The 24,262-nt window shown below is 52.2% G+C and overlaps 1 protein-coding gene across 1 annotated transcript; it reads left to right on the forward strand.

Annotated features, from left to right (window-relative positions):
• Positions 1 to 764: 764 nt before the first annotated feature.
• On the forward strand, positions 765 to 24,155 carry IGSF22 (immunoglobulin superfamily member 22). The gene is made up of 22 exons (XM_006142469.1): positions 765 to 873; positions 4,098 to 4,229; positions 4,436 to 4,572; positions 5,681 to 5,780; positions 5,860 to 5,899; positions 6,080 to 6,254; positions 6,878 to 6,991; positions 7,545 to 7,707; positions 8,352 to 8,624; positions 10,071 to 10,355; positions 11,053 to 11,177; positions 11,255 to 11,396; positions 11,527 to 11,823; positions 13,263 to 13,565; positions 15,974 to 16,147; positions 16,348 to 16,476; positions 17,508 to 17,804; positions 18,254 to 18,342; positions 18,518 to 18,710; positions 19,562 to 19,861; positions 21,163 to 21,492; positions 23,998 to 24,155. Exons 1-22 carry the CDS (start codon positions 765 to 767, stop codon positions 24,066 to 24,068), a joined length of 3,978 nt encoding a protein of 1,325 aa, XP_006142531.1. The 3' UTR covers positions 24,069 to 24,155.
• Positions 24,156 to 24,262: the final 107 nt, after the last annotated feature.

The following is a 24,262-nucleotide window of genomic DNA, read 5'->3' on the forward strand; positions in this document are numbered from 1 at the left end:
TCAGGTGGCATGGTGGTTAAGATGCTGAACTCCCACATAGCCAACCATGGTTCAAGGCCTAGACCCAGAGGCTTGAAACTTAGGCCAGGCATATGTGCGTACATGCCCCAAAGCTCTAGAGGAGAAAGGAGGCGAGGGGACTGTGGTGCAGCCATATCTCCTGGGGGGAGGGTTTCTCACTTTCTGTCTCTCTGGCTAGCACACGTTAGCCCTATAGCAAAAATCTCTCTCTAAAAAGAGGAAAGAAAGAAAGAAAGAAAGCATAGCTGTAGAACTGCATTGTCACCCATCTTAGCAACTCACAATGTCAGGAGTCCCCAGGGCCCAGAAAGAAGCTCCACAGCTTCCTTCTCAGGCCCCTCCAGTCGGGCTTAGTCAGGAAGTTCCTTCTGAGGTCGGACTTCTTCTCGCCTGATGAAATGCCCGTGTTGCCTCCTTCATTCTATTAGCTATTGGTAGGTACCCACACCTCACTCTGGGCCTTGCTTGGTTGGCTCTGTAAGTCTAAGCCCTGTATCTGACCCTCCCACAACTTGGAATGGTTTGGAGGTACTCACGGAGAGGACAGGCCCACGGGTCCTCGTAACCCGCCAGGGAAAGTAGGGGTGGGCTGCCTGGCCACGCTCCTTGCCCTCCTGTGCTCTCCCACCTCCCGTCGTGTCCACACACACAGAACATCCCTGGATCTCCCTCCTCCCTCCCTGGTCCTCCATAGCCTCCTCCCCTCCCGTCCTCACAGGTGAGTGCCCACGCCTGCTGTCACCATGACAACCATTCACCACCAGCAGATGCTGCAGGAGCACGTGTCCATGGAGTTCTCCAGCTCCACCACCCACGTGCAGACCTTCTCCCAGACAACCAAGATCGTGGGAGGCAAGTGGAATGGGGCCGAGGGAGGGACCGGGAAGGGGCAGCCTTTCTTCCTCCACATCACCCCCTAGGCGGCCTCGTTTCTTGCCACTAATGGGCCCCTCAGACACCCACATGCCAACCGCACCCCCCTCCCAACCTGTGCTTCTAATCTGGGCTTTGATTAAGCTTCCGCCAGCTGGAGGTTCACCCACAGATCTGATCTCCAGGAAAACAGCTGAAAAATCAGTCCCGTGGATGTATGTGAATGACTGATAAACTCTTCATTGCTTAAGGGAGCAGAGCATGTAGATGAACGGACTGGATCCCCCGGCAGAATGTCAGGCATGGGGGAGATGAGGAAGGCTGTCACCATTACCTACAGATGAGTAATGCTGACGCTGCTCCGTTTCAGAACAGGGAGACCAGAGCTCCAGTGAGAGATGACGAGAACACACAAACTATGATCTAAGCTTCGGGGCCTTTAGCCCCTGGGGGCAAGACTCAGGGAGGGCAGGCCCGGGGCAGACTGGACAAATGATCTCAGAGCCCAGCGGACTATTTCAGACATGTGTCGTGAAGAGAGTGATTAAAAGATGGCCAGGGCCCAGGCAGGGAACGTAAATGTTGGGAAAGACACATATCAAGAGAAGACATAACCCTGGGCCAGCAGGTGGCATCACGGACTGGACTCCTACGGGGCCAACTACAGTTCAAATCCTGGACCTGGAGGCTTGAAAAAAATAAGAGGCTATATCCCATCCAAAGGAGTAACCACTATTCCTGTTGCACTAACTGTTGGTACATAGGACTATGAAAATCGGCTGAGGACCCAGAAATTTGAATTTGTGTGTGGAAACTTTCAAGTTTTAGATGTAGGGCTGAATAAAAGATACCTGCAGGCAAGTGCACCCACACGCTGCCGGAGACCTCTGCTCACGATGTGAAAGCAGGCCAGGAGCGTCTTCACACTTTTGCTTCATCTCAGCCCACAGATGTGTGGGAGTAAGAAAGGTACCTACTGGGCCAGCAGGTGGCATAGTGGTTAAGGCACTGGACTGCCACATGGCTGACCACGGTTCGAGTCCCAGACCTGCAGCTTGAGAATCATGTTGGACATGTGTGCATGTGTGCCCAAAATCCTGAGAGGAGAATGGAGGAGAAGGGATTGTGGCGTGGCCATCTCCCCCCCCCCCCCCCCCGGGGGGGGGGAGATTGCTCACTTCTTCTCTCTGTCTCTCTGGCAAGCATATATGCCCTATAGCAAAAAATCTCTTAAAAAAAAAAAAAAAAGGAAAGAAAGAAAGAGGGACCAGCAGATGGGATAATGGTTATATTACTGGACTCCTATGTAGTGGTTTGAGTCCCAGACCTTGGAGTTTAAATCTCAGACCAGGCAGGTGTGCGTGTGTGCCCAAAATCCCAAGAGGAGAACAGAGAAGAAGGGATTGCCACATGGCCATCCCTCCTGGGAGGTGATTTCTTGCTTTTTGTCTCTCTGTCTCTGTCTCTCTGGAAAGCACACACACCCTATAGCAAAAATCTCTCAAGGGACCAGCAGTTAGCATAATGGTTATGTCGCTGGACTCCCATGTAGTCAACCGCGGTTCACGTACCGGGCCCAGTGGCTTAAAAACTCACACTGGGCGCGTGTGCATGTGTGACCAAGATCCTGATAGGAGAATGGAGGAAAAGGGATTGCGGCATGGCCATCCCCTTGGGGAGTGATTTCTCACTTTCTGTCTCTCTGTCTCTCTCTGTCTGGCTGGCGAGCAAAGGAGCCCTATAGCAAAAACCTCTTCAAAAAAAAAAAATATATATATAAAATCTCTCAAAAAAAATAAATAAATAAAGGCACCTACTTCTCTGGGATGCCGTGAGAAGTAAATACAATTGTCTCTGATATGTGCCTCGCACAGTTCTGACACAAGCCAAGCCCTCCTTGAATCACCGTGGTTGTTATCGATAACTCACCAGCCAAGACTTTCTGTAGTTTATACTGTAAAAAGTTGTTTTCCAAATGTAAAATGGTATCAGCACTCTTTTAGTTAAGGAATTCCCACATCAGCCCCACTGGCCTGGGAAATATTCTATCCTTCACTGAAGATCACCCCCCAAGGCAGCGAATGTAGGACTCGGGAGGTGCCAGAGGTGCCCGTCAGCCTAGCCAAGCCTGAGCTGAGACCTCAGCAGAAGCAGGGAAGCTCCGCCCTTCTTAATACTACTGAGACCAGAACTTCTAGGAAATAAACCCAAGAGACCAAGAAAACCCCAAAAGAGAAGTCTCCTTTAATAAAATAAAAAATAAAATTAGTCTTTCCCGAATGAAGGTGATTGAACGTTGAGGGCAGAGTTGGCATCCCCTAATGGTTAGGATCTGTCATAACCATACCCAGTGGCCCACCTCTCAGGCCCTTTCTCGGCCCACCAATCTGTCTCTCTCTGTCTGGCTGGCGAGCACAGGAGCCCTATAGCAAAAACCTCTTCAAAAAAAAAAAATATATATATAAAATCTCTCAAAAAAAATAAATAAATAAAGGCACCTACTTCTCTGGGATGCCGTGAGAAGTAAATACAATTGTCTCTGATATGTGCCTCGCACAGTTCTGACACAAGCCAAGCCCTCCTTGAATCACCGTGGTTGTTATCGATAACTCACCAGCCAAGACTTTCTGTAGTTTATACTGTAAAAAGTTGTTTTCCAAATGTAAAATGGTATCAGCACTCTTTTAGTTAAGGAATTCCCACATCAGCCCCACTGGCCTGGGAAATATTCTATCCTTCACTGAAGATCACCCCCCAAGGCAGCGAATGTAGGACTCGGGAGGTGCCAGAGGTGCCCGTCAGCCTAGCCAAGCCTGAGCTGAGACCTCAGCAGAAGCAGGGAAGCTCCGCCCTTCTTAATACTACTGAGACCAGAACTTCTAGGAAATAAACCCAAGAGACCAAGAAAACCCCAAAAGAGAAGTCTCCTTTAATAAAATAAAAAATAAAATTAGTCTTTCCCGAATGAAGGTGATTGAACGTTGAGGGCAGAGTTGGCATCCCCTAATGGTTAGGATCTGTCATAACCATACCCAGTGGCCCACCTCTCAGGCCCTTTCTCGGCCCACCAATGCTGGTCCTGTCCCCAGGGGCTGTAAACGCCATTCCTTTGCATGCTCCGCTGTCCCCTCAAGACGAGGGCGGCCCTCCAGGCCGGGATGAGCACCCCCTGGCCCATTCTGACCTCTCGTCTGCTCCCACAGAGGAAGTCGTGACCAGCAAGTCCTCCAGCACGGTGGAGCTCTTCAGCTTGGTGACCCGGAGTTCCAACATCCCAGAGGGCGAGAGCGTCCCTGAGTTCGTGGAGAAACCTCACCCGGTCACCTCCCCGGAGGGTGCGTCGCTCCCGTGCTTCTCTTTCCTCCCCAGTCCCGCAGCAACCCCGACCCTCCAACCTTCCCCAATACACCGACGTTGTGTGTTGGTATTGGGGGACCTTCCCCCGCCCGGGGGCCAGCCCCAGATCCCTGGGAGGAGGCGGGGAGCAGACCGAGGGTCTCGCTTGGAGGCTAAGAGACGAAAAAGCACTGTGCCACCGCAGGGGACAAAGCCGTGTTCCGAGCCCGCGTGCAGGGGAACCCCAAGCCCAACATCTCCTGGAAGAGGGAGAGCGGCATTCCCATCAAGGAGTCCGCCAAGATGTTCTACGACAGCATTAACAAGGAGCACGTGCTGAAGGTGCGGGGTCTGGTCACCCGGGAGACCCGAGGTCAGGAGAGCCACCACCCGGTGTGGGGCCAAGGCCGCCCTCGCCCTAGGGGCACCTCCGGATTAGAGAGGCGGAGTCCGGAGTTGAGGCGCTGCTAGAATGAGACCAAAATTAATGAGGGGGTGGGGCCAAACAGAGGCGAGGGGCGGGTCTAGGGGGGAGAGGGTGTCTAAAAGGCACGCGAACCCAAAGAGATGGGCGTACCTAGAAGGGGCGGGACCAAAGTGGGTGGGGCGAAGCCGCACTGGGGCGAGAGGATCATATGGAGGAACTGAGAGTCTGAGCGGAGACCTTCAGAAGGGCCTTGGCAGAGGCCTGTCATCCTGAGCTCTGACCAGCTTCTGGGTCACTTCCTGAGAGCAGGCTTGCCCGCCTGCAACCTCTGGCTCCAGATGCTTTGAGGAAAGTCACTGGAAGATCGAGACCTCTAATTACTCCTGTCCCTATAATTACTAGGGTTCTGTCCTTCTGTGGGGAAAGGGCAAAGAGGGTCCCTGGTTAGGTGACCCCCTTCCCCACAGACAGAAGTTGGTTCCCTCTCCTCCCAAAGACCTATTACAGGACTCTCAGCCCCCGCAGCACACACAAACTGCTCCCAAGTCCTGGTCCTGGTGACCCTCACATCAGCTCATGCATTTGGCAAGTGCATTTAAGACCTTGGCTTCTAAGAGCCCTCCTGTCCATGAGTGCCATGCAGACAGCACTGAATGAACCTCACTCAGTCCTGTGTGTCTGGGACTCAGCCTTTGCCTGGTACACCGGAATAAATTGTGTTAAACGAAGAAATACTCAACCCAGTGCAAGAGCCGCTAGAGTGACAACTCACAGGCCCTGCCTCCTGGCACTCACAGCCCAGGTGGGAGTCTGACGGGAAGCAGGTGATTTAATGCTGCAAACACGATACCCACTGTCTGTCCCCTGGGACCTCCAAGTCATAGCAACTGCTCCATCCTTCCCACATGCGCCCTACCCTGAGCTTCTGCCTGCTCACACATCAAAGCCCTCCTCCCCAGTCTCACACATCATCTCCCTGTGGTTCCCCCTCCCTCTCCCACCCATGGCCTGACTCTGATCCAGCTGGAACCACTGACCTCAGATGACTCCGACAACTACAAGTGCATTGCCAGCAATGACCACGCAGATGCCATCTGCACCATATCCTTGCTGGTGACAGAGGGTGAGTCAGTCTCCTCCTGGCCTCTCTTCTCAGGGTTCAGACTGCCCCCATCTGACTCTGTCCTTCTCTCTGTCCTCAGGTCAAGAGAAAATGGATTTCAAAAAAATGTTGAAGAAGAGGTGAGACTAAGAGCACCCTCTGTCCAAGGTGCCGTCTGCTCACTCTCTCGAAGTCCTTCCAACCGGGCCCTGAGTTCCAAGGACCCATGTAGTAGGCAGGGGCATCTCCAGGTTGGGAGAGGCTCCCTCTGTCTTCAGAGAAAGATGCTGAGTACAAACTTGGTCTCCACCTCCTCCCAGAGCTCCCCCTGCTCCCAAGAAGAAACAGAAGGTGACAGACGAGAAAGAGATGCTGGAGATTTTGTCCAAGGTGCCCAAGAAGGACTTTGAGAAGGTCTGCATGGAGTATGGTTTCACCGACTTCCGGGGGCTGCTCAAGAAGCTCAAGGAGATGAAGAAGAAAGTGGAGGTGGAGGTCAGTGCCAGCAGGGGGCAGGGCTGCAGGCCAGCACCATGTGTCTGCCAGGGGCAAGGTCTCTTCACCCTGCACCCATGCATACTCACAACCATACTCTACTGCGGCAGAGGGAAGGGAACGCAAGTCACCAAGTCACATGCCTTCTACCCCTCCTCTTAACCACTCCCTACTGTGCTTACATGGACTTTGGAATCAGACAGACCTGGATTCAAATCCCATCCTAATCCCTTATTAGCATGTGAACTTGGGCGTCTCTGAGTTTGTTTCTTCATCTGCAAAATGAGCGTTATGCTCCCGTCTTTCATTTTTGGCTGTGTTGTTGTCATGTATTCATTCGCTCAACCAACTCACATTAAGCACCTATGCTAAAAATCAGAGCATCTGTACAATGGGCCCGGGTATGTGATGACTTGACCATCCTATGAATAGGTTTCTTCCTCATCCCATATCATATTCCTCTCCTCCTAAATCTTGCACTTGATCAATAGGGCGAGTGAGGGTGGTGTGGGGCTATCAAATGAGCCTGTTCATTTCTTACTAGACTCTTACAGGGCTCCACCACAGCCTGGACAGTCTCCAGATGCTGTGGACACTTCTACTTTGTTATTACAACCTCCTAGCCCATCCGGATTCTGAAGCCCCTGGAAGACAAAGAGACCAAGATCGATACCACAGTGGTCTTTGACTGCATCATGGAGCTAAAGGACCCCAACACCAAGATGATATGGATCAAGGTGAGAGGGGAGCACCCAGCCGGGGGCCACCCTGGTAATATCATTTCCACTCTGCATCCCCTCCTTCTCAAAGCCTCTCATTATCCATAAGCCATAACCTCTCTTCTATCCTAGCAAGAGGATGCTTCCTGGTGTGGTTGAAAGAGACTGGGAGCTGGGCTGAACTCCTAGCTGTCCCACCACCTTGCCATTTGACCTGAGATAATCACATTCTTCTCTCTGTGGGTCAGTCTGCCCATTCTTACGTCTACACATCTTCACATTGGAAGACTAGATGAGGCAGTCCTGAGGGGTCACTGAAGACCTGTGCCTCTAAGAGAAAGCATCTAATGAACTTAGCACATTAAGAATTTGGACCTTGTGGGGAACAGGAATCCTGATCCTACAATCCAGATGATGAAGCTGATGATGAAGCTAGAGATATCATGGGCCCGTGTGTGTGTAGAGGGGTGTACATGCATCCTCCAGCTCAGGCTGGCTTTGGGGAATGGGGAGCTCTGGAAGTCTCCTCTTACACCCTTTCATCAGCTTTCCTACCTGTTCCATGGTGCAGGGGACTGAGCCTCTGAGGATCCAGTACTCCCTGGGCAAGTACGACGTGAAGCAGATGGGCACCAAGTACATGCTGGTTATCACCAACGTGAACATGAATGACGCCGGCACCTACAGCCTAGCCGTGGGTGATAAGCGGATGAGTGCAGAGCTCACTGTGCTGGGTATGAGTGTGACCATCTGGGGATGCAAGCACAACATGCCAGGGTCCAGGGAGAATAGGCAGGGATGGAATCCATGGAGAGGTCAGTGAGGTTCTGCAGTGAAGGACTGCGGGGGATGGGAGTTAAGGCAGGAGGGAAACACAAGACATAAGAGAGAGGAGTATAAGATAAAGAAGTGCCATGGGGCAGTGTGGTATAGTGGTTAATAGCCCAGACACTGGAGCTAAACTACTCGTGTTCAAATCCCAGCTTCTACTTATGAGCTTGCGATTGAGGGCAAGTTATTTAGCTTTTCTTTGCCTCTGTCCATTTGTAAAATGGGGAATAATCATAGAATCTACCTAGATGAGAATTGGATGAATCAATATGTACAAGTTGGCTAGAATAGTGTCTGGCACATATCTAACACTACGTGGAGTGCTTCCCTAAATTGCTGTTCCTGTCTCTGGAGAGGGGACCATGCGAACATCATACGAGGGGGTTCCAGGGAAAAAGGATTCACAGCAAAATGAAAGGGAAGGTGCTTGTCTCTGAATGGAGTCTGCAGGAGGCCAGTGGCTTCAGAGCCACGCCCCTTGACCATCCTACCCTCAGGAGGGACAAGGCTACAGTCCAGTGACTGTCCCTCCCACCTTTTGCTGCAGATGAGCCATTGAAGTTCTTGGGAGAGATGAAGCCGCTGAAGGTAACAGAGCGCCAGACGGCTGTGTTTGAGGTTCGCCTCTCCAAGAAAGAGCCCAACTTTGTGTGGAAGTTCAATGGGAAGGAGCTGAAGAGGGATGACAAGTATGAAATCTTGGTGTCCGAGGACGGTCTGACCCACACGCTTAAGATTAAGGATGCCCGACTCAGCGACAGCGGCGAGTTCTCTGCTGAGGCAGGGAACTTGGTACAGAAGGCCCAGCTCACTATTGACCGTGAGTGGTTGGGCAAGACCTCGAGGGTGGGCTTCATGCCACAGCAACCTCCATGTGGCCAATCAGCCAGCCAGCCAGCCAGCCATCACTTCTTTGCAAGGTCCTGTGATGGGTACTAGAAAGATAGCATGTTCTTTAGACCAGCAGATGGCTTGATGGTTACATTGCTGGGCTCCCATGTAGTCAACTGCAGTTCGAGTCCTGGACCCAGTGGCTTAAAATTCGTGCTGGTCATATGTGCATGCATGCCCAAAATCCCGGGAGGAGAAGGGAGGACAAGGGATTGTGGCTATACCCCCTGCATGGTGATTTCTCGCTTTCTGTCTCTGTCTCTCTGGTGAGCACACATGACCTATCGCAAAAAATCTCTCTTTAAAAAGAAAGAAAGAAAGATATTGTGTTCTCTTCTCTGTTAGCACTTAGTCTGGTGGGGGAGGCAGGTGTAAAAAGAAATTAGAATAGCAGTACTTAAGCCAGGGATTCAGATGCATTATAATCTTATTATGAGCTGGATCACGGCCCAAGACATCATTAGCCTTTGTCATGTTATAGCACACCCATGTCACTCCTGACCACTCACATTCTGAAGTACAGCCCAAGACATCATTAGCCTTTACGGCTCCAGTGTCATGTTATAGCACACCCGTGTCACTCCTGACCACTCACATTCTGAAGTACCTAGTTTGGGGATGTGTACATGATCCTGCGTACACTGACAAGCATGTCACATATGGGATCTGTGTCACATGGAATCGTCATTGCTGTGGTAGAGAGAGACAGAGGCTGTGGGAGCTCAAAGAAGGGCACTACCTAGCGATGTTCGAAATCCTGGAATGAAGTGATATCCAAGCTTCGCCACAAAGAACCAAAGGGGTGTCAAAGAAGCTGGGAGCGCAGAGAACATCCCCCAGCAGTAGTAACAGCTCGTACAAAGGCCCAGGCACCAGAGAGACGATGCACGATGCACGTATGGCTGGAGCTCCAGGGGGTGTTGGAGAACTTGACTGTGCTGCTGTCAAAGTTCCCATCCATTTTACATACGAGGAAACTGAGATGCAGAATGAGGGAGTTATGTGCAACTAACCAGCAAGTCAGGGGCAGAACTGGGACTCTGTCAGGCACTTCCATGGGGCGCATTTTGCACACAAACACATTCAACATCACAAGGTTTTGCATTTTCTTTTCAAAAATTATTTATTTTATTTTTTTAAGTTTGCTATAGGGCATATGTGCTCACCAGAGAGAGAGGGGCAAGTGAGAAAGCAAGCCTCCAGGTCCAGGACTCCAGTAGAGTCACGGTCAGCTATGTGGGAGTTCAGTGCCTAAACCACCTGGTGGCCCCCGTTTTTGCATTTTCTGGGGCCAAGAAGAGGAGCAGAATAGGATGTGCTACAGAAAAAGGAGGTGGGGGTTTGGGAGCAAGCCCAAGTGTTTGTCTTTCCTCAGGCATCCCCATCAAGTTTGTGAGCACCCTCAAAAACGTACGCGTGAAAGAGAAGAGCCGCGCGTGCCTCGAGTGCGAGCTGACGTCCAAGGACGTGACGCTGCGCTGGAAGAAGGACGGGCAGCTGCTGGAGCGCGGCACCAAGTACAGCATGAGCCACGAGGGCAAGCGCGCGGAGCTGGTCATCGAGGACGCGCAGCTCAGCGACGGTGGCGAGTACACCGTGGTGGCCGTGCAGGACGGGGACCCCACCGAATACTACAGCACTGCCATCCTGACTGTGGAGGGTACCCACCCACCCCATCAGTGCCCACTGACAATACTCTGACCCTGGCATTCTCCTGTAGACGCTGGCCTGCCCCTGTGACTCAGACCTTCCCCAGCCCAGGAGCAACGTGTCCCTCTGTGATCTGGCCACACTCCGATCTCCCGTGCCCTGAAAATCCACCCCTCCTAGACCCTGGTCACGCTCCATCTCCCAGGCTCCATCCCTCACTTCCAGGCTCTGGCTGTCCCCTGCCTCCCCAATTATCCCACAGTTCTGATTTGGACCATCCCTTACCCCCTAACCCTGACGATTGCCCACTGACCCTGACCACCCTCCTCCCCAATGGCCCTGGCACCCCGCAGAGCAACACGACCACACCAAACATCCCGACTCCACTAACCACCTGCCCTCCACTACTTCTCTCTTCAACTGAGCACCCTAACCCTCTGCTGGCATCCTCCACTACCAGCTCCTCATTAACCAGCTCCTGGTCTTCCCGGCCACCGTTTCCTGGGCCACTGACCTCTCCCCACCCCACCCCCTCCTGCCTGCTCCAGTTCCCCACTGACCACCCCCAGTAGCTAACACTAACTCTTGCCAAACCACCTGCTCCTCATGGTTTTGTAAAGTGGCACTTCTAATGGTTCCCCCAGCCATAGGCAAGAGTCCTTTCCCCACCGTCCCTTTCAGCTCCACAACCCCCCGCTTCTCCCCAGAGCGTCTGGCCACCGTGAAGAGCGGGATGTCCGATGTGCACGCGGCCACTGGGAGCCCGGCGGAGCTGTGTGTGGTCCTGAATGACGAGAAGGTGGAGGGCGTGTGGCTGAAAGATGGCAAGGAGGTCCGAGGCAGGGCTGGGGAGGGGGCGAAGGAGACCTGCTGGGCCGCGCGGGCACTCACGCCCACCCTCGCCCACAGATCACGGACCTCCCGGGCGTGCAGATCGTGAAGCAGGGTGCGGTGCACAAGCTCATCTTCCCCAACATGGGCCCCGAGCACGAGGGCAAATACACGTTCCGGGCCAAGGGCGCGGAGAGCGAAGCCTCGATGTTCATCGCAGGTATGGTCCCAGTCAGGGGCACGAAGCTCAGCCGGTCCGGGTCAAGCCTCCCGCCTGCTCCCGGCTCCTCCCCGACCCTGCCGTCCCCTCCATCCTGGAGGGTGAGCCTTCCCTGCCTCCTGGCCCACAGATCCCCCTACGATCGACCCGTCCGTACTGGAGGCTTTGGCGGCGCACCCAGTGACCGTGAAGGTGGGCCACACAGCCCACATCAAAGTGCCTTTCCGGGCAAAGCCGCTGCCCAAAGTGACGTGGTACAAGGATGGTGTGGAGGTGACGGAGGAGGAGCGTGTGTCCATGGAGCGCGGGGAAGACCAGGCGCTGCTCACCATCTCCAAATGCGTTCGGGAGGACAGCGGCCTGGTCCTGCTCAAGCTGAAGAACGACCACGGCTCGGCCACAGCCACCCTGCACCTCAGCGTGCTGGGTGAGGGCAGGGCCAGCTGGGCTGGTCTGAGGCCACTGCCCGGGCTGGGGTGTGGGCGGCAGGTTGAGGAGGTGACTGGGGATGGATTTGGGGTTTGGGCTGGAAATGGGAGGGGAAGGCAGCTTGGCGGCCTGAAGTCCACTTCCTAACTTCCTAACTTCTAAGTCCCTGGCCTTGGCTAGTGAACCATTCTAAGCCTCATTGCTCACCTGAAACAGGGTGATTTTCCCCCTAATATCCACCCCCCACTTCCTGACTTCCTAACGTCTAAGCCCTGGCCTGGCTAGTGAACCATTCTAAGCCTCATTGCTCACCTGAAACAGGGTGATTTTCCCCCTAATATCCACCCCAAGTGCATAGCACAACCTTCAAATACGTTACATAAGTGATTGTAATTGGCTTCGAGATGAGGACAGGGTTGGAGGTAAGGTTGAAATCAGGGTAAAGAGGGCCAGCAGGTGGCATGGTGGTCAAGGAGTGGATCCCCACAAGCCGATCGACTTGAAAAATCACTTCAGGTACATGCGTGCACGCATGCGTGTGTGTGTGTGTGTGTGTGTGTGTGCCCAAAATCCTGAAAGGAGAATGGAGGAGAAGGGATGGGGCATTGCCATTCCCCTTGGGAGGTGATTTCTCATGAGAAAGTGTGTACATACTCGATGGCAAAAATTACAAAAAAAATAAAACTTTAAGATATGAGGCAAATATTACAAAAAAAATAAAACTTTAAGATATGAGGAGAAAAAAAGGTGGAGTTTAGAACTGGAAGTGAGGTTCGTTGGAGAGAGTAGTAAGTTATAAGTGAAATAGAAGAGGTACGAAGTGAGATAGGGTTGGGGATAAGTGGGGAGAGAAAGAGGGAACAGGCGACAGGACTAGAATTTGGGATGGGTCTGAACAGGAGGATAAGGAAAGAGGTGAGGAGCTGGCCTTAACGAACTTACAGTCAACGTGCAACACACGCTGTCACCGCCTCCTCCACCGGCATTTCCATCCAGCTGCCGGGTGGAAGGTCTGGTTTTCGGCAGCATGACTAAGCACCTACGTGTGTTCTTAGTTCTGGGGACACAGCGGTGAAGTATCCCTAGCAGTCCCTCAACACAAAAGAGATCAAAGCAATAGACAGGTGTGTAATTATAGGGTAAACTGTGATGCCAGGTGGCACTGCTGTTCCCGAAGCTCAGAAAAGGAGAACTTGTCTGGAGGGGCCCAGGAGGATCGGCTAAGGCAGGGGCCCCTTAGGTCTTCGGTCCATTCCTAAGCAGGCAGGAGGCTCAGGGAGCAAGGGTTAAACTCTTGGGCAAGTCTTGGAAGGTGGGGTAGTGGACACAGGGAAGGGCAAAGGATCCATGCCCAGTGTGGCCTGACCTCCAGTGAGGAGGAGGAGGCCCTCTGATCCTTTGCTCCAAAGCCTCATTCCACAGTTGTTCTCTCCTCAGACCGTCCCAAGCCTCCACAGGGTCGGGTGGAGTTCCTGGAGCTCTCTGGTAGCTGCGTGCACATGAAGTGGAAGGCCCCGAAGGACAATGGCGGGCGGCCTGTGACACAGTTCATAGTGGAACGCAGAGCGGTCGGCAAGAAGTCCTGGATTAAGATAGGCGAGGTGGATGGCAAGGTCACCAACTTCTCCACCAACAAGGTGGAAGAGGGGAAAGCCTACCAGTTCCGTATCCTGGCGGTCAATTCGGAAGGTGTGAGCGACCCGCTGGAGACAGACGAAGTGTTCGCAGGAAATCCCATAGGTCCGTGAGCTTGCCCAGTGCTTGGTGGGGACCCCAGGGGTTGGAGTGGGGGCCTTCACCCAGTGTCCCTCACTGTGGAATTCCACAAAATCATCACTCTAATCATCACTCTAGATGGTCTGATCCCAGAGTAGGAGGAGATCAGTCCAAGCAGGAATTCTCCTTCCCCAGTCAGGTCACATGCACACACACTGCCATGGGTAAATCCAGAATGTGCACAGCTCCGGGGGAACCGACTCCAGTTCCTTCTCCATTCCAGAAATCATCCTGGAATCTAAGTGAGCATGGTGTGACTTTTGGGGTAACCTTGAATCCACTCAACTTTTTTAAGGTTTTTTTTTTCTTTCATGAGCAAGAGACAGAGAGAAAGAGAAAATACCCCAGAGAGTCTCTCCACTGCGACCCACCCCCAGCCGCATCCAGCCCCTGATCATGGGCACCCCCGTGCCTGGTGTGCTCAGTGAGGTCTTCAGCAGTAAACCTGAAAGCTCGTGTGCGTGGGCCTCACAGAGCACAGCGTTACTACTGCACCGCTGTCTGGCTTCAGAACCACTCTACCTTTTCCCCAAGAAAACTCTTGGGAATTTCATTATGATTGTTAATTACGGGGTACATCTCTCCCAACTGCTCTATTGTCTCTGTTGTTGAGACAGTAGTTTGAGAACCGTGGAGTTGGTGGTCACATAGGTTGGAAAGTTTGGGTCTGTGATTCTCAATCTTGGCTACACATTAGAATCACTTCAGGTCTTAGGACCAGCAGATGGAGTGATGGTTACATTGCTGGACTCCCATGTAGTCGACTGCAGTTCAAGTCCCAGTCCAGACAACTTAAAACTTCACACCAGGAGCATATATGTGTGTGTCCAAAATCCCGCAAATGGAGGATAAGGGATTGCGGCATGGCCATCCCCCCTGGAGGATGATATCTCACTTTTTGTCCTTCTATCTCTCTGTGTCTCTCTGGTGCATGCACGTGTCCTATACCAAAAATCTCTTACAAAAGAAAAGGGGGATCAGCAGATGTCATAATGGTTGCATCACTGGACTTCCACATAGTCGACCACAGTTCAAGTCCTCAACCCAGCGACTTGAGACTCACACTGGGCACATATATATGTGTGCCTAAGATCCCAAGAGGATAGTAGAGGAGAAGGGATGGTAGTGTGGCCATGCCCCCTGAGGGGTGATTTCTCTCTCTCTCTCTCTCTCTCTCTCTCTCTCTCTGGTGAGTGCACACACCCTATAGCAAAAAAACCTCTCTCAAAAAAAAGAAAACACACACAGAGAATCACTTAAGGCCTTTTAAAAATGCTAGGAGCCCAAGTGTTGGCACAGGTGAAATGCAATGCTTAATGAGGCTGATCCACATGGAAGGGTTCCAGGCTTACATCTGGAGACCTCCCTGGGCATGTGGAGTGGGGCTGCACATGCACCTGTGGCCCAGGGCTGGCTGGGGATGGATCGCGGCATGAGGACCCTCTTGGGTGCCAGTCTCTCTCTTTCTCTCCCTTTCACTCATGGAAGAGAGAAATGAATAGACTTTTAAAATGACTGAAGCTTGTTCCTCTCTACTCTGGGCTAATTAAATTAAAATATCTGAAATAGAACCCAGATAGTTTGAGGGTTTTTATGGTGGTTTTCTTTTGTTTGTTTGTTTGTTTTGGGGTTTTTTTTTGTTTTTTTTTCTTTTGAGAGGGTTTTGCTACAGGATGTTTTTCTTTTGAGAGGTTTTTGCTATAGGATGCATGCGCTTGCCAGAAAGACAGAGAGAAACAGAGACAGAAAGCGAGAAATCACCTCCCAGGGGGATGGCCATGCCACAATCCCCTCTCCTCCATTCTCCTCACGGGATCTTGGGTACACACGCACCAGGCATGAGTTTAAGCCACTGGGCCCGGAACTCGAACCGCAGCCTACTACATGGGAGTCCAGCAACATAGATATTACTCCAACTGCTGGTTCCATGGTGGGTTTTATTTAATCCTTACTTGATACTAGCGTACAACAAAGTGAAGAATCATTGACTTGAGGGCCAGCTGGTGGCCTGGTGGTTAAGGCAACTGGATCCCACGTGGCTGATTGTTCAGTGTGAGTCCTGAAACTGGTGTCTTGAAAAAACGCTGAACACGTATGCGTGTATGCCCAAAATCCCAAAAGGAGAAATGGAGAAGGGACTGTGGCATGGCCATCCCCCATGAGGAGTGTTTTCTCGATTTCCAACTCTCTCTCTGTGTCTCTCCAGCAAGTGTTCCTGACTTCTAGTCAACTAAAAAAAAGAAATAATAATAATAATAGTAATAGAATGATTGGTTTGAATTTTGCAAGGGGAGCAGACAGAGGTCAGCGTGGGGTGGACAATTGTCTACATGCTCCCCTCCTAACCTTTGCCCTCTTTCTGTCCCCAACAGAGCCCCCAGGTCTTGCCTCTCAGCCTCAAGTGACTGATGTGACCAAAGAGGCTGTGACCATCACATGGAATGCCCCCACCCAGGATGGGGGAGCCCCAGTGCTTGGTTACATTGTAGAGCGAAGAAAGAAAGGCAGCAACCTGTGGGTGCCAGTCAACAAGGACCCCATTCAGGGTGAGGGTCTAGGGACAGAGACCCAGGAGGGACCAAAAGAGGTCTTGCTGAGGCCTCTTTGCTACTCCGACACAACCCTTTCTCCAACTATTTTGGGTCCTTCACAGCACCCTGCAACCTCCTCTTCCCCAGTCGATCACTCTTCAGTCTCTCACCCGGCGGACACGCCTGCCCTCACAAGCCCTATCTTCCCATTTCAGGCACCAAGTACACTGTGGATGGTCTCTTGGAGGACACGGAATATGAATTCCGAGTTGTGGCTGTGAATAAGGCAGGCCCTGGACAGCCCAGTATGCCATCCAGCTCAGTGGTGGCCAAGGATCCCGTCAGTGAGTAGGGGGCTGCCAGGCCCCGCAAAGCATGGAATTCACCCATTCGGAGTGGAGAGAGAATCCCTCCCCTGACAGGAGGGGTCACATAGTGTCCACTCTCTCGAAGCTTCCAGGCTCGAGAGAAAGACGGCAAATAGAGATTGAGAGTTGGAGACAGCAAGGAGGTGATGGCTGGAAGTTTTTATCAAGCTTTGGGGATTTCTGTTTAGATGAGGTAGCAGAGACGTGTTGAGGATTGTTCAGGGTGTTGGGTAGATGGTTTGGAGGTGTTCAGTGTACAAGGTAAGGCGGAGGTACCACCTATAAATGGATGCAGCGAAGGGTTAAAGGCTGCAGTTTGTTTTGTCTTACTTGATTTAATTTATTATTATTATGTTATTTGCTAAAGGGCACATGTGCTCACTAGAGAGACAAAGTGAGAAAGCAAGCACCCAGGTCCGGGACTCATACTACAGTTGGCCATGTGGGAGTCCAGTGCTCTAACCACCATGCCACCTGCCAGCCCCAAGTTTTATAGAGAGGGTTTGCATGTGTAGGGTACATTAAATTTGAAAGGTACTGACTTTAAGGGAGCAAGTGTTGCGTCAGTGAGCAAATTGAACTTAGAGGTCGTTGGGTGTGCAAGGCTGGGGACTGATGATGTTAACTGTGGGAGCTGGAGGTAAACGTGAGACAAAGTGAGAAAGCAAGCACCCAGGTCCGGGACTCATACTACAGTTGGCCATGTGGGAGTCCAGTGCTCTAACCACCATGCCACCTGCCAGCCCCAAGTTTTATAGAGAGGGTTTGCATGTGTAGGGTACATTAAATTTGAAAGGTACTGACTTTAAGGGAGCAAGTGTTGCGTCAGTGAGCAAATTGAACTTAGAGGTCGTTGGGTGTGCAAGGCTGGGGACTGATGATGTTAACTGTGGGAGCTGGAGGTAAACGTGATGAAAGGTCAGGGGTTCAGGAGCACTGAGAGTAGGGAGGCTTGGGGTTCAGTGGGAGTAAGTCCAGGGGCTGACTAGATGTCCATGCTACCCCAGAACCTCCAGGCCTGGTGCAGGGCCTGCACGTGTCTGATTCCTCCAACTCCAGCATCTCCCTGGCCTGGCGCGAGCCTGCGGAGGGAGACCCACCCTCTGGCTACATCCTTGAGATGCGGGCTGAAGACTCCAAGGAGTGGTCCAAGTGCTCAAAGATCCCCATCTCGGGCACCTGCTACACCGTGGGAGGCCTCACTGAGAGGCAGAAATACTTCTTCCGAATTCGGGCTGTGAATGAGGCTGGGGTCGGGGAGCCTGTGGAGCTCGATGAGGGGGTTCGTGCCATGCCGCCACCAGGTGAGAATGCAGAAAGGGCTGGGGGGTTGGAGCAACAGCCTAGTTCCAAACTCTCCTCTCTGGTGCCTCATCCCACAGGGGGAAATGGATCCAGAAAAATCTTCACACTGGTGTTTCGACAGAGCTGGGGGTGACCCCAAGAGCAGCACTGGTTTAAAAAAAAAAAAAGAAAAAGAAAAGACACCCTGTGTGCCCAATGGTACCCTCTGTGTGTGCCCAGGGCAGAGTTCAGGAGATAGAAACAAATGCACAGGGCCTGCCTGCCAGGGTCTTTCATGCTAGCGGGGGCAGATGGCTGAGAACACAAGAAAGAATTTCACAGGTGCAGGGCTGCCCGGTGGCCTGGAATGGGGCATGAGGAGAAGAGGCTGGCAAAGGCTTTGAAGGGAAGGCTCGACAGAGGTTTTCTTGAAAGAGGATCACTGACCCACCTCTGTCTCCTGTCTCAGCGGCCCCCAAGTTTGACCTCAGTGCCCGGCTGAAGAGTCACATGGTGGTTCGTGCTGGGACGGCCCTCTGCATCCACGCAGCCTTCTCCGTGAGTCGTTTCTGACCCTGGCTCCCCCGTGTCCTCCCCATGACCAAGAGGCTGTCGCAGCCTTCATGGTCTCTGCCTCTGGCTGTGCCCCTCACCAGATTCCTGTCACTAGAACCTGGCAGGGGACTGCTCGACACCATCTGTTTAACTGATGGTGCCACCTCCTGTCACTCAGGGCTCCCCACCACCCGACGTCATCTGGCAGAAAGATGGCATCCCCACCAAGGGCCGAGAAACCATCACCAAGGGCAAAAACCACTCCCAGTTCCTCATCAACAGCACCAAGCGCTCCGACTCAGGGGTGTACCGAATCCAGCTCCAGAATGAGTTCGGAGAGGCGCACTACGATATCCGCGTGCGAGTGGCAGGTACAGGCAGCAAGCAGAGGCCTCTGAAGCCATCCTAGACCCTCCAGAACATAGCTTCTCACTGCTCCTTGAGTTCCTTCTACGGAGAAGCCGTGCCCTAGAGTAGCGAAGTATGGTCACCAGGGAAAGAAGAGAGTGGTGAAAGACAGGAGAGACAGATGGGGATAAATCGTTCAAAATGAAGGCTCGGACCGGCAGCTGTTGTAGTGGTTATGTCGCTGAACACCCACATGGCCGACTGTGTTTTGAATCCCGGACCCAGTAGCTTCAAACTCAGACTGGGTGCATGTGAATGCATGCTCGAGATCCCGGGAGGAGAATGGAGAAGGGATTGTGGTGTGGCCATACCCCTGGGGAATGATTTCTCACTTTCCCTCTCACTGTCTTTCTCTCTCTCTCACTCTCTCTCTCTCTTTCTCTCTTTCTCTCTCTCTGGCAAATCCACGCACCCTAAGGCAAAAACCTTTTAAAAATAAAATTAAGGTGACCTCTTAGAGAGGGCTAGAAGCTTTATAATAAAGCTCTAAACCCCCAAAGTGGGAAGGGCTGAACCTCTTCTGAGCAGTAACTACATGCCAGGAACTTAACCCACTATTCCTGTGAAACAGACTTGTAGCTATTTTGCAACTGAGAATGGGCCTCGGAAATGGCCAGTCACTTGCCCAGAGTCACAGGGCCAGTAAACGGCGGAGCAGCACCTCAGAGCAACTTTGCTGACTCCAAGACACCAGCTGCCCAGGGCTCGCAGAAGCAACCTGCTCTCCCCCACCTTCCCACAGGCTAGGCAGGGGGGTAGGTGGAGGCACGACTCCTCAGGCCCTCCAGAGTCACTGATGTTCCGACTGTTCCAGATTTTCCCCGACCCCCAACAAACCTACAGTTGTTTGAGGAGGTCCCCAACACGGTGACTCTGACCTGGAACCACAGCCCCGACGTACAGGAGGACAGTGAAGCCCACTACGTCATCCTGAAGCGGGATGCCAGCACCGCCACCTGGTTCACAGCCGCCGACCATGTCTTCAGCAACAAGTACACAGTGACCGGCCTGCTCCCAGGCAGGAAGTACTACTTCAGAGTGGTGGCTCGGAATGAAATCGGCGACAGTGACCCGCTCGACTCCAAGGACACCTGGCTGGTCAATAAGGACCAGAGTGAGTGGGGGACTGGAGGGTTTAGGTTAAGGCTGGGAGCCCTTATAGAAGGGACGTCACCAGGGGTACCCAAAGGGTGAGATGAAACCAGAGAACCTTGGAGGTGGGGGTTTAACCTCTGGAACACTGGGGAGAGGAGCAGATGTTAGGGAAGCCCAGAGGAGGGGATATCTTCAGGATACTTTGAGAGGGGAGACTAACGAGAAGATGGGGGGGGTACAGATATCTGTGGAGCAACAAAGGAGGGATGGATGGATGTTAGAACACCAAAGGGACCCTCTCCAAGGGGAGGACTGAGGGCTGGGGAGGGACTCCGGGGCAGGGATGCCTTCCAGGGAAGGGATTAAGGGTGAGGATAGCATCCGGAAGCTAGAAAGAAGGGAACACGTGGGAGAGAGAGAAGACCTTGGAAGCTGAAATTACATAGAGAAGCTTGAAGCTGGGAGTTAAAGACCGGGGTAAACTCTGCGGTGCCTTGAGTCTGGAAAGCTGACGCTGGAAACACATTTAGGACCCCAAGTCTGGGCACCTGGCTTGAGTCATAGAACTCTGCACGGAAAGGGGGAGGGTCTGAGGTGGGGCAGAGAACCCGTAGGAGAGCCAACATAATGTTGGGTCCTCATGAGTTGATGGTGTCTGGGAGTCTGACCCAGGTCTTAGGGATTCCAGGGAACCGAGGTCTCCAGGGAACCTTCTGAGCTCTGACACCAGGGTAGTGAGTGGTGACTGTGGGTTACACTCACCGCCCACCCTGCCATACAGATATCTGTGGAGCAACAAGGAGGGATGGATGGATGTTAGAACACCAAAGGGACCCTCTCCAAGGGGAGGACTGAGGGCTGGGGAGGGACTCCGGGGCAGGGATGCCTTCCAGGGAAGGGATTAAGGGTGAGGATAGCATCCGGAAGCTAGAAAGAAGGGAACACGTGGGAGAGAGAGAAGACCTTGGAAGCTGAAATTACATAGGGAAGCTTGAAGCTGGGAGTTAAAGACCGGGGTAAACTCTGCGGTGCCTTGAGTCTGGAAAGCTGACGCTGGAAACACATTTAGGACCCCAAGTCTGGGCACCTGGCTTGAGTCATAGAACTCTGCACGGAAAGGGGGAGGGTCTGAGGTGGGGCAGAGAACCCGTAGGAGAGCCAACATAATGTTGGGTCCTCATGAGTTGATGGTGTCTGGGAGTCTGACCCAGGTCTTAGGGATTCCAGGGAACCGAGGTCTCCAGGGAACCTTCTGAGCTCTGACACCAGGGTAGTGAGTGGTGACTGTGGGTTACACTCACCGCCCACCCTGCCATGCAGTTGAGGACCTGAGTGCCAAACTGAAGCCCTACCAGCAGAAGGACTGGCGCCAGGCACCGCGCTTCTTGACCCCGCTCAAGCCACATACAGTGCTCCGCGGCCAGGACTGCACCATGACCTGTGCCTTCCTTGGGAACCCGCGGCCCACGGTGACCCTCTACAAGGGTGACGTCAACATCACCGCCAACTCCAAGTTCTGGTACAACTCCACCAGTGGCGTGTGCACCCTCGTCATCCCCACCTGCACGCTCAAGGACAGCGGCGAGTACAGCGTGCTGGTGGAGAACGAGTTGGGCAAGGACCGCAGCAGCTGCACCCTCACAGTCTACGGTGAGGGCGCCGGGGCTCGGCAGGGCCGGGTGGGGAGGCGTGTCTCTGGAGCAGAGGTGCAATGGTCGTCTTGGGGCCATTAGTCACTCTCTTCATTTGGCTGGTACTGTTCCCGATTTATCCTGCCATCCAGTAGGGCAAGCATTCTTAACTGGCCACAGTTCTTAGTGCCCCCCATCCCCGTATTGTGTTATGTGCCAGGCCCCTGGACACTGGGACCCCTATATGTGGTTGCAACTCTTGGCGGCTTGGATCCACCTTTAAAAAGACACTAGTGATCAGGCCTAAACCAGATTCACCAACCACAATCTCCCTGGCAGAGTGCTGAAGGAAATCCGTGTCAGGCCAGCAGGCGTCATGGTGGTTAGAGTGACCAGATCCCACATGGCTGACTGCATGTTTTCAGTCCTGGACCTGGTGGCTTAAAATACATGCCAAGGGGGGCCAGCAGGTGGCATGCTGGTTAGGACACTGGACTCTCACATGACCAACTGTGGGTGCAGTCCTGGACCTGAGAGCTTGCCTTCTCACTTTCCTTCTCTCTTTTTGTCTCTCTCTGGTGGGTGCATGCGCCTTATAGTAAATTTTAAAACCGTAATAATTCTTTAAAGAAAAGAAAAACATTCTAAATGTGTGTGTGTGCCCAAAATCCTGAGAAAAGAATGAAGAAAAGATTGCTCTGATCTCCCCCCACAAAGGAGTGCTTTCTGCCTTCCCTCTCTCTCTCTCTCTGGCAAGCACATGGATTCTGTAACAACAAAAATTTTTTAAAGAAATCTATGGGGGCAGGTGGTGCGGTGGTTAAGAGCACTGGATTCCCACATGGCCGACCGAAGTTTGAGTCCCAGACCTGGTGGCTTGCTTTTTCACTTTCCCTCTCTCTTTCTCTCATTCTCACTCTGTTCCTTATTATTAAAATAGATAGCTATAGATAGATAGATAGATTAATTTAAATAAAATAATTCTTAAAAAAAAAAAAAGAAATCTAGGGACCAGCAGATGGCATAGTGGTTGCTTCGCTGGACTCCCACATGGCTGACCGCAGTTCAAGTCCCACACTCAGTGGCTTGAAAATCACACCGGGCACATGTATGTGCCCAAGATTTTGAGAGGAGAATGAAGAAGGGATTGCAGCATAACCATCCCCCCCAGGGATGATTTCTCACATTCCCTCTCACCATCTCTTTCTCTCTCCCCAGCGAATACACACCCCCTAAGGTAAAAACCTAAAAACAAAAACAAAAACAAAAACATTTTTTTAAATAAATTTTAAAAACTACAAAACATCGTAAGTGATTCTGATGTGCAATCAAGATGGAAAACTACTGGTCTAAAATAAGGCCTATGGAAAGCACAGATGGGGAGGACTGAAGGCATCTCTTCCTCTTGGTCATGCATGCCCCATTTCTGCCCATGTGTATGCACAGGGTGGGAGGAATATTTCATTCCCACAGGGTCCTGTCTTCATAGGTTCATAGCTGGCAGTGCAAACTTTAAACAAGCAAGCTTCCAAATACTTACTTATATTTTGTAACAGAATCCTTTATGTGTTTTTTTGTGGTTTTTTTTTTTTTTTTGGTTTTTTTTTTTTTTTTTTTTTTTGAGAGATTTTTGCTATAGGGCACATGCACTTACCAGAGGAGACAGAAAGCAAGAAATCACCCCTTGGGAGGATAACCACACTGCAATCTTCTTTCCATTTTCTTCTTGGGATTTTGGGTACACACGCACACATGCCCTGCGTGAGTTTTAAGCCACCTGGTCCGGGACTCAAACCATGGTCAATTATGTGGGAGCTCAGTGACGTAACCATTACGCCATTACTGCAAGCTAACCTACCTTGCTCCTTCTTACTTTAATTCTCCTATAAATTTCCCCTGACCTCCAGGGGAAAATCCCAAGCAAGTGAGCTCCTCCTCCCCTGCCTCTCCAGCCTCATTCTCTGTACTTCCTGAACCTCCAGGACACGCCATTGCTGTGGTCTCCATGGTGACAGACTTTTCCATCCAGTTAGAGATGCCTTCGTTTGGGGAATGAACCATGTCCTGTTGCTCTGTCTCTCAAGCGTTCAGCTAAGTGCCTGGCACCGAGACGATGCCTCCAAAGTGGCTGCCGAAGTGTGTAACATAGTGAGGCTAGGGACGGCACCGTGGTAGCCAGCCAGCTCTCGTTCCATGGCTAGAGAAATCTCTGACAACTCTGATTTAAACACGGGCCCAGGGCCCTGGCTGCACCACCGACCAGCCATGTGACCTTGGCAAACCACCTCTCTGAAACCTCACAGGCTCATCTACTTCACAGCCTGCGAGGCTTAAATGAGATCGTGCGTGGAAATGTCTGGCGCCATGCCTAGCAGATACTGGCCCCACACACTCGGCCAACCCAGGATCAAGAGTTCCAGAGTCTAGTCTCTGGTTCCCGTGTAGCAACTCCAACTTCAGCAGTTTGGAATTTCCTGGGCCCCAGCCTCATTAACACTAACAGATACTTGCTTTGCTCTTTCAGACAAAGAAGACAAGACGATTCTAGCCTCCATCACCGAGAGTCTGCAGAAGAAGTCAAAGCACCTTATGTGAGCTCTAACCCAGCCCAGGCATCAGGAGGTTGGCGTGAGACAGGCTCCTTGGCCTGGCCCGTGCACAGCCCCAGCAGCCCAGCTTGCTCTGGTGCTCATCAGTGTAAACATTCAGTGAAGCGATGGGACAATAAACTCACCGTACTAGCTCCCCCTTTCCTGTTCCTGAGGGTGGTGTGCAGCAGGGAAATAGAT

Source organism: Tupaia chinensis, unplaced genomic scaffold, assembly GCF_000334495.1.
Source record: "Tupaia chinensis unplaced genomic scaffold, TupChi_1.0 Scaffold000077_1, whole genome shotgun sequence".
Classification (NCBI taxonomy): Eukaryota; Metazoa; Chordata; class Mammalia; order Scandentia; family Tupaiidae; genus Tupaia; species Tupaia belangeri.

Excerpts from the sequence above, each read along its gene's own strand:
- IGSF22 (XM_006142469.1), top strand. The coding sequence starts at position 765 with ATGACAACCATTCACCACCAGCAGATGCTGCAGGAGCACGTGTCCATG. Across the intron at positions 874-4,097 it reads GACAACCAAGATCGTGGGAG|AGGAAGTCGTGACCAGCAAG; the intron begins GCAAGTGGAATG and ends CTGCTCCCACAG. Across the intron at positions 21,493-23,997 it reads CTGCACCCTCACAGTCTACG|ACAAAGAAGACAAGACGATT; the intron begins GTGAGGGCGCCG and ends TTGCTCTTTCAG.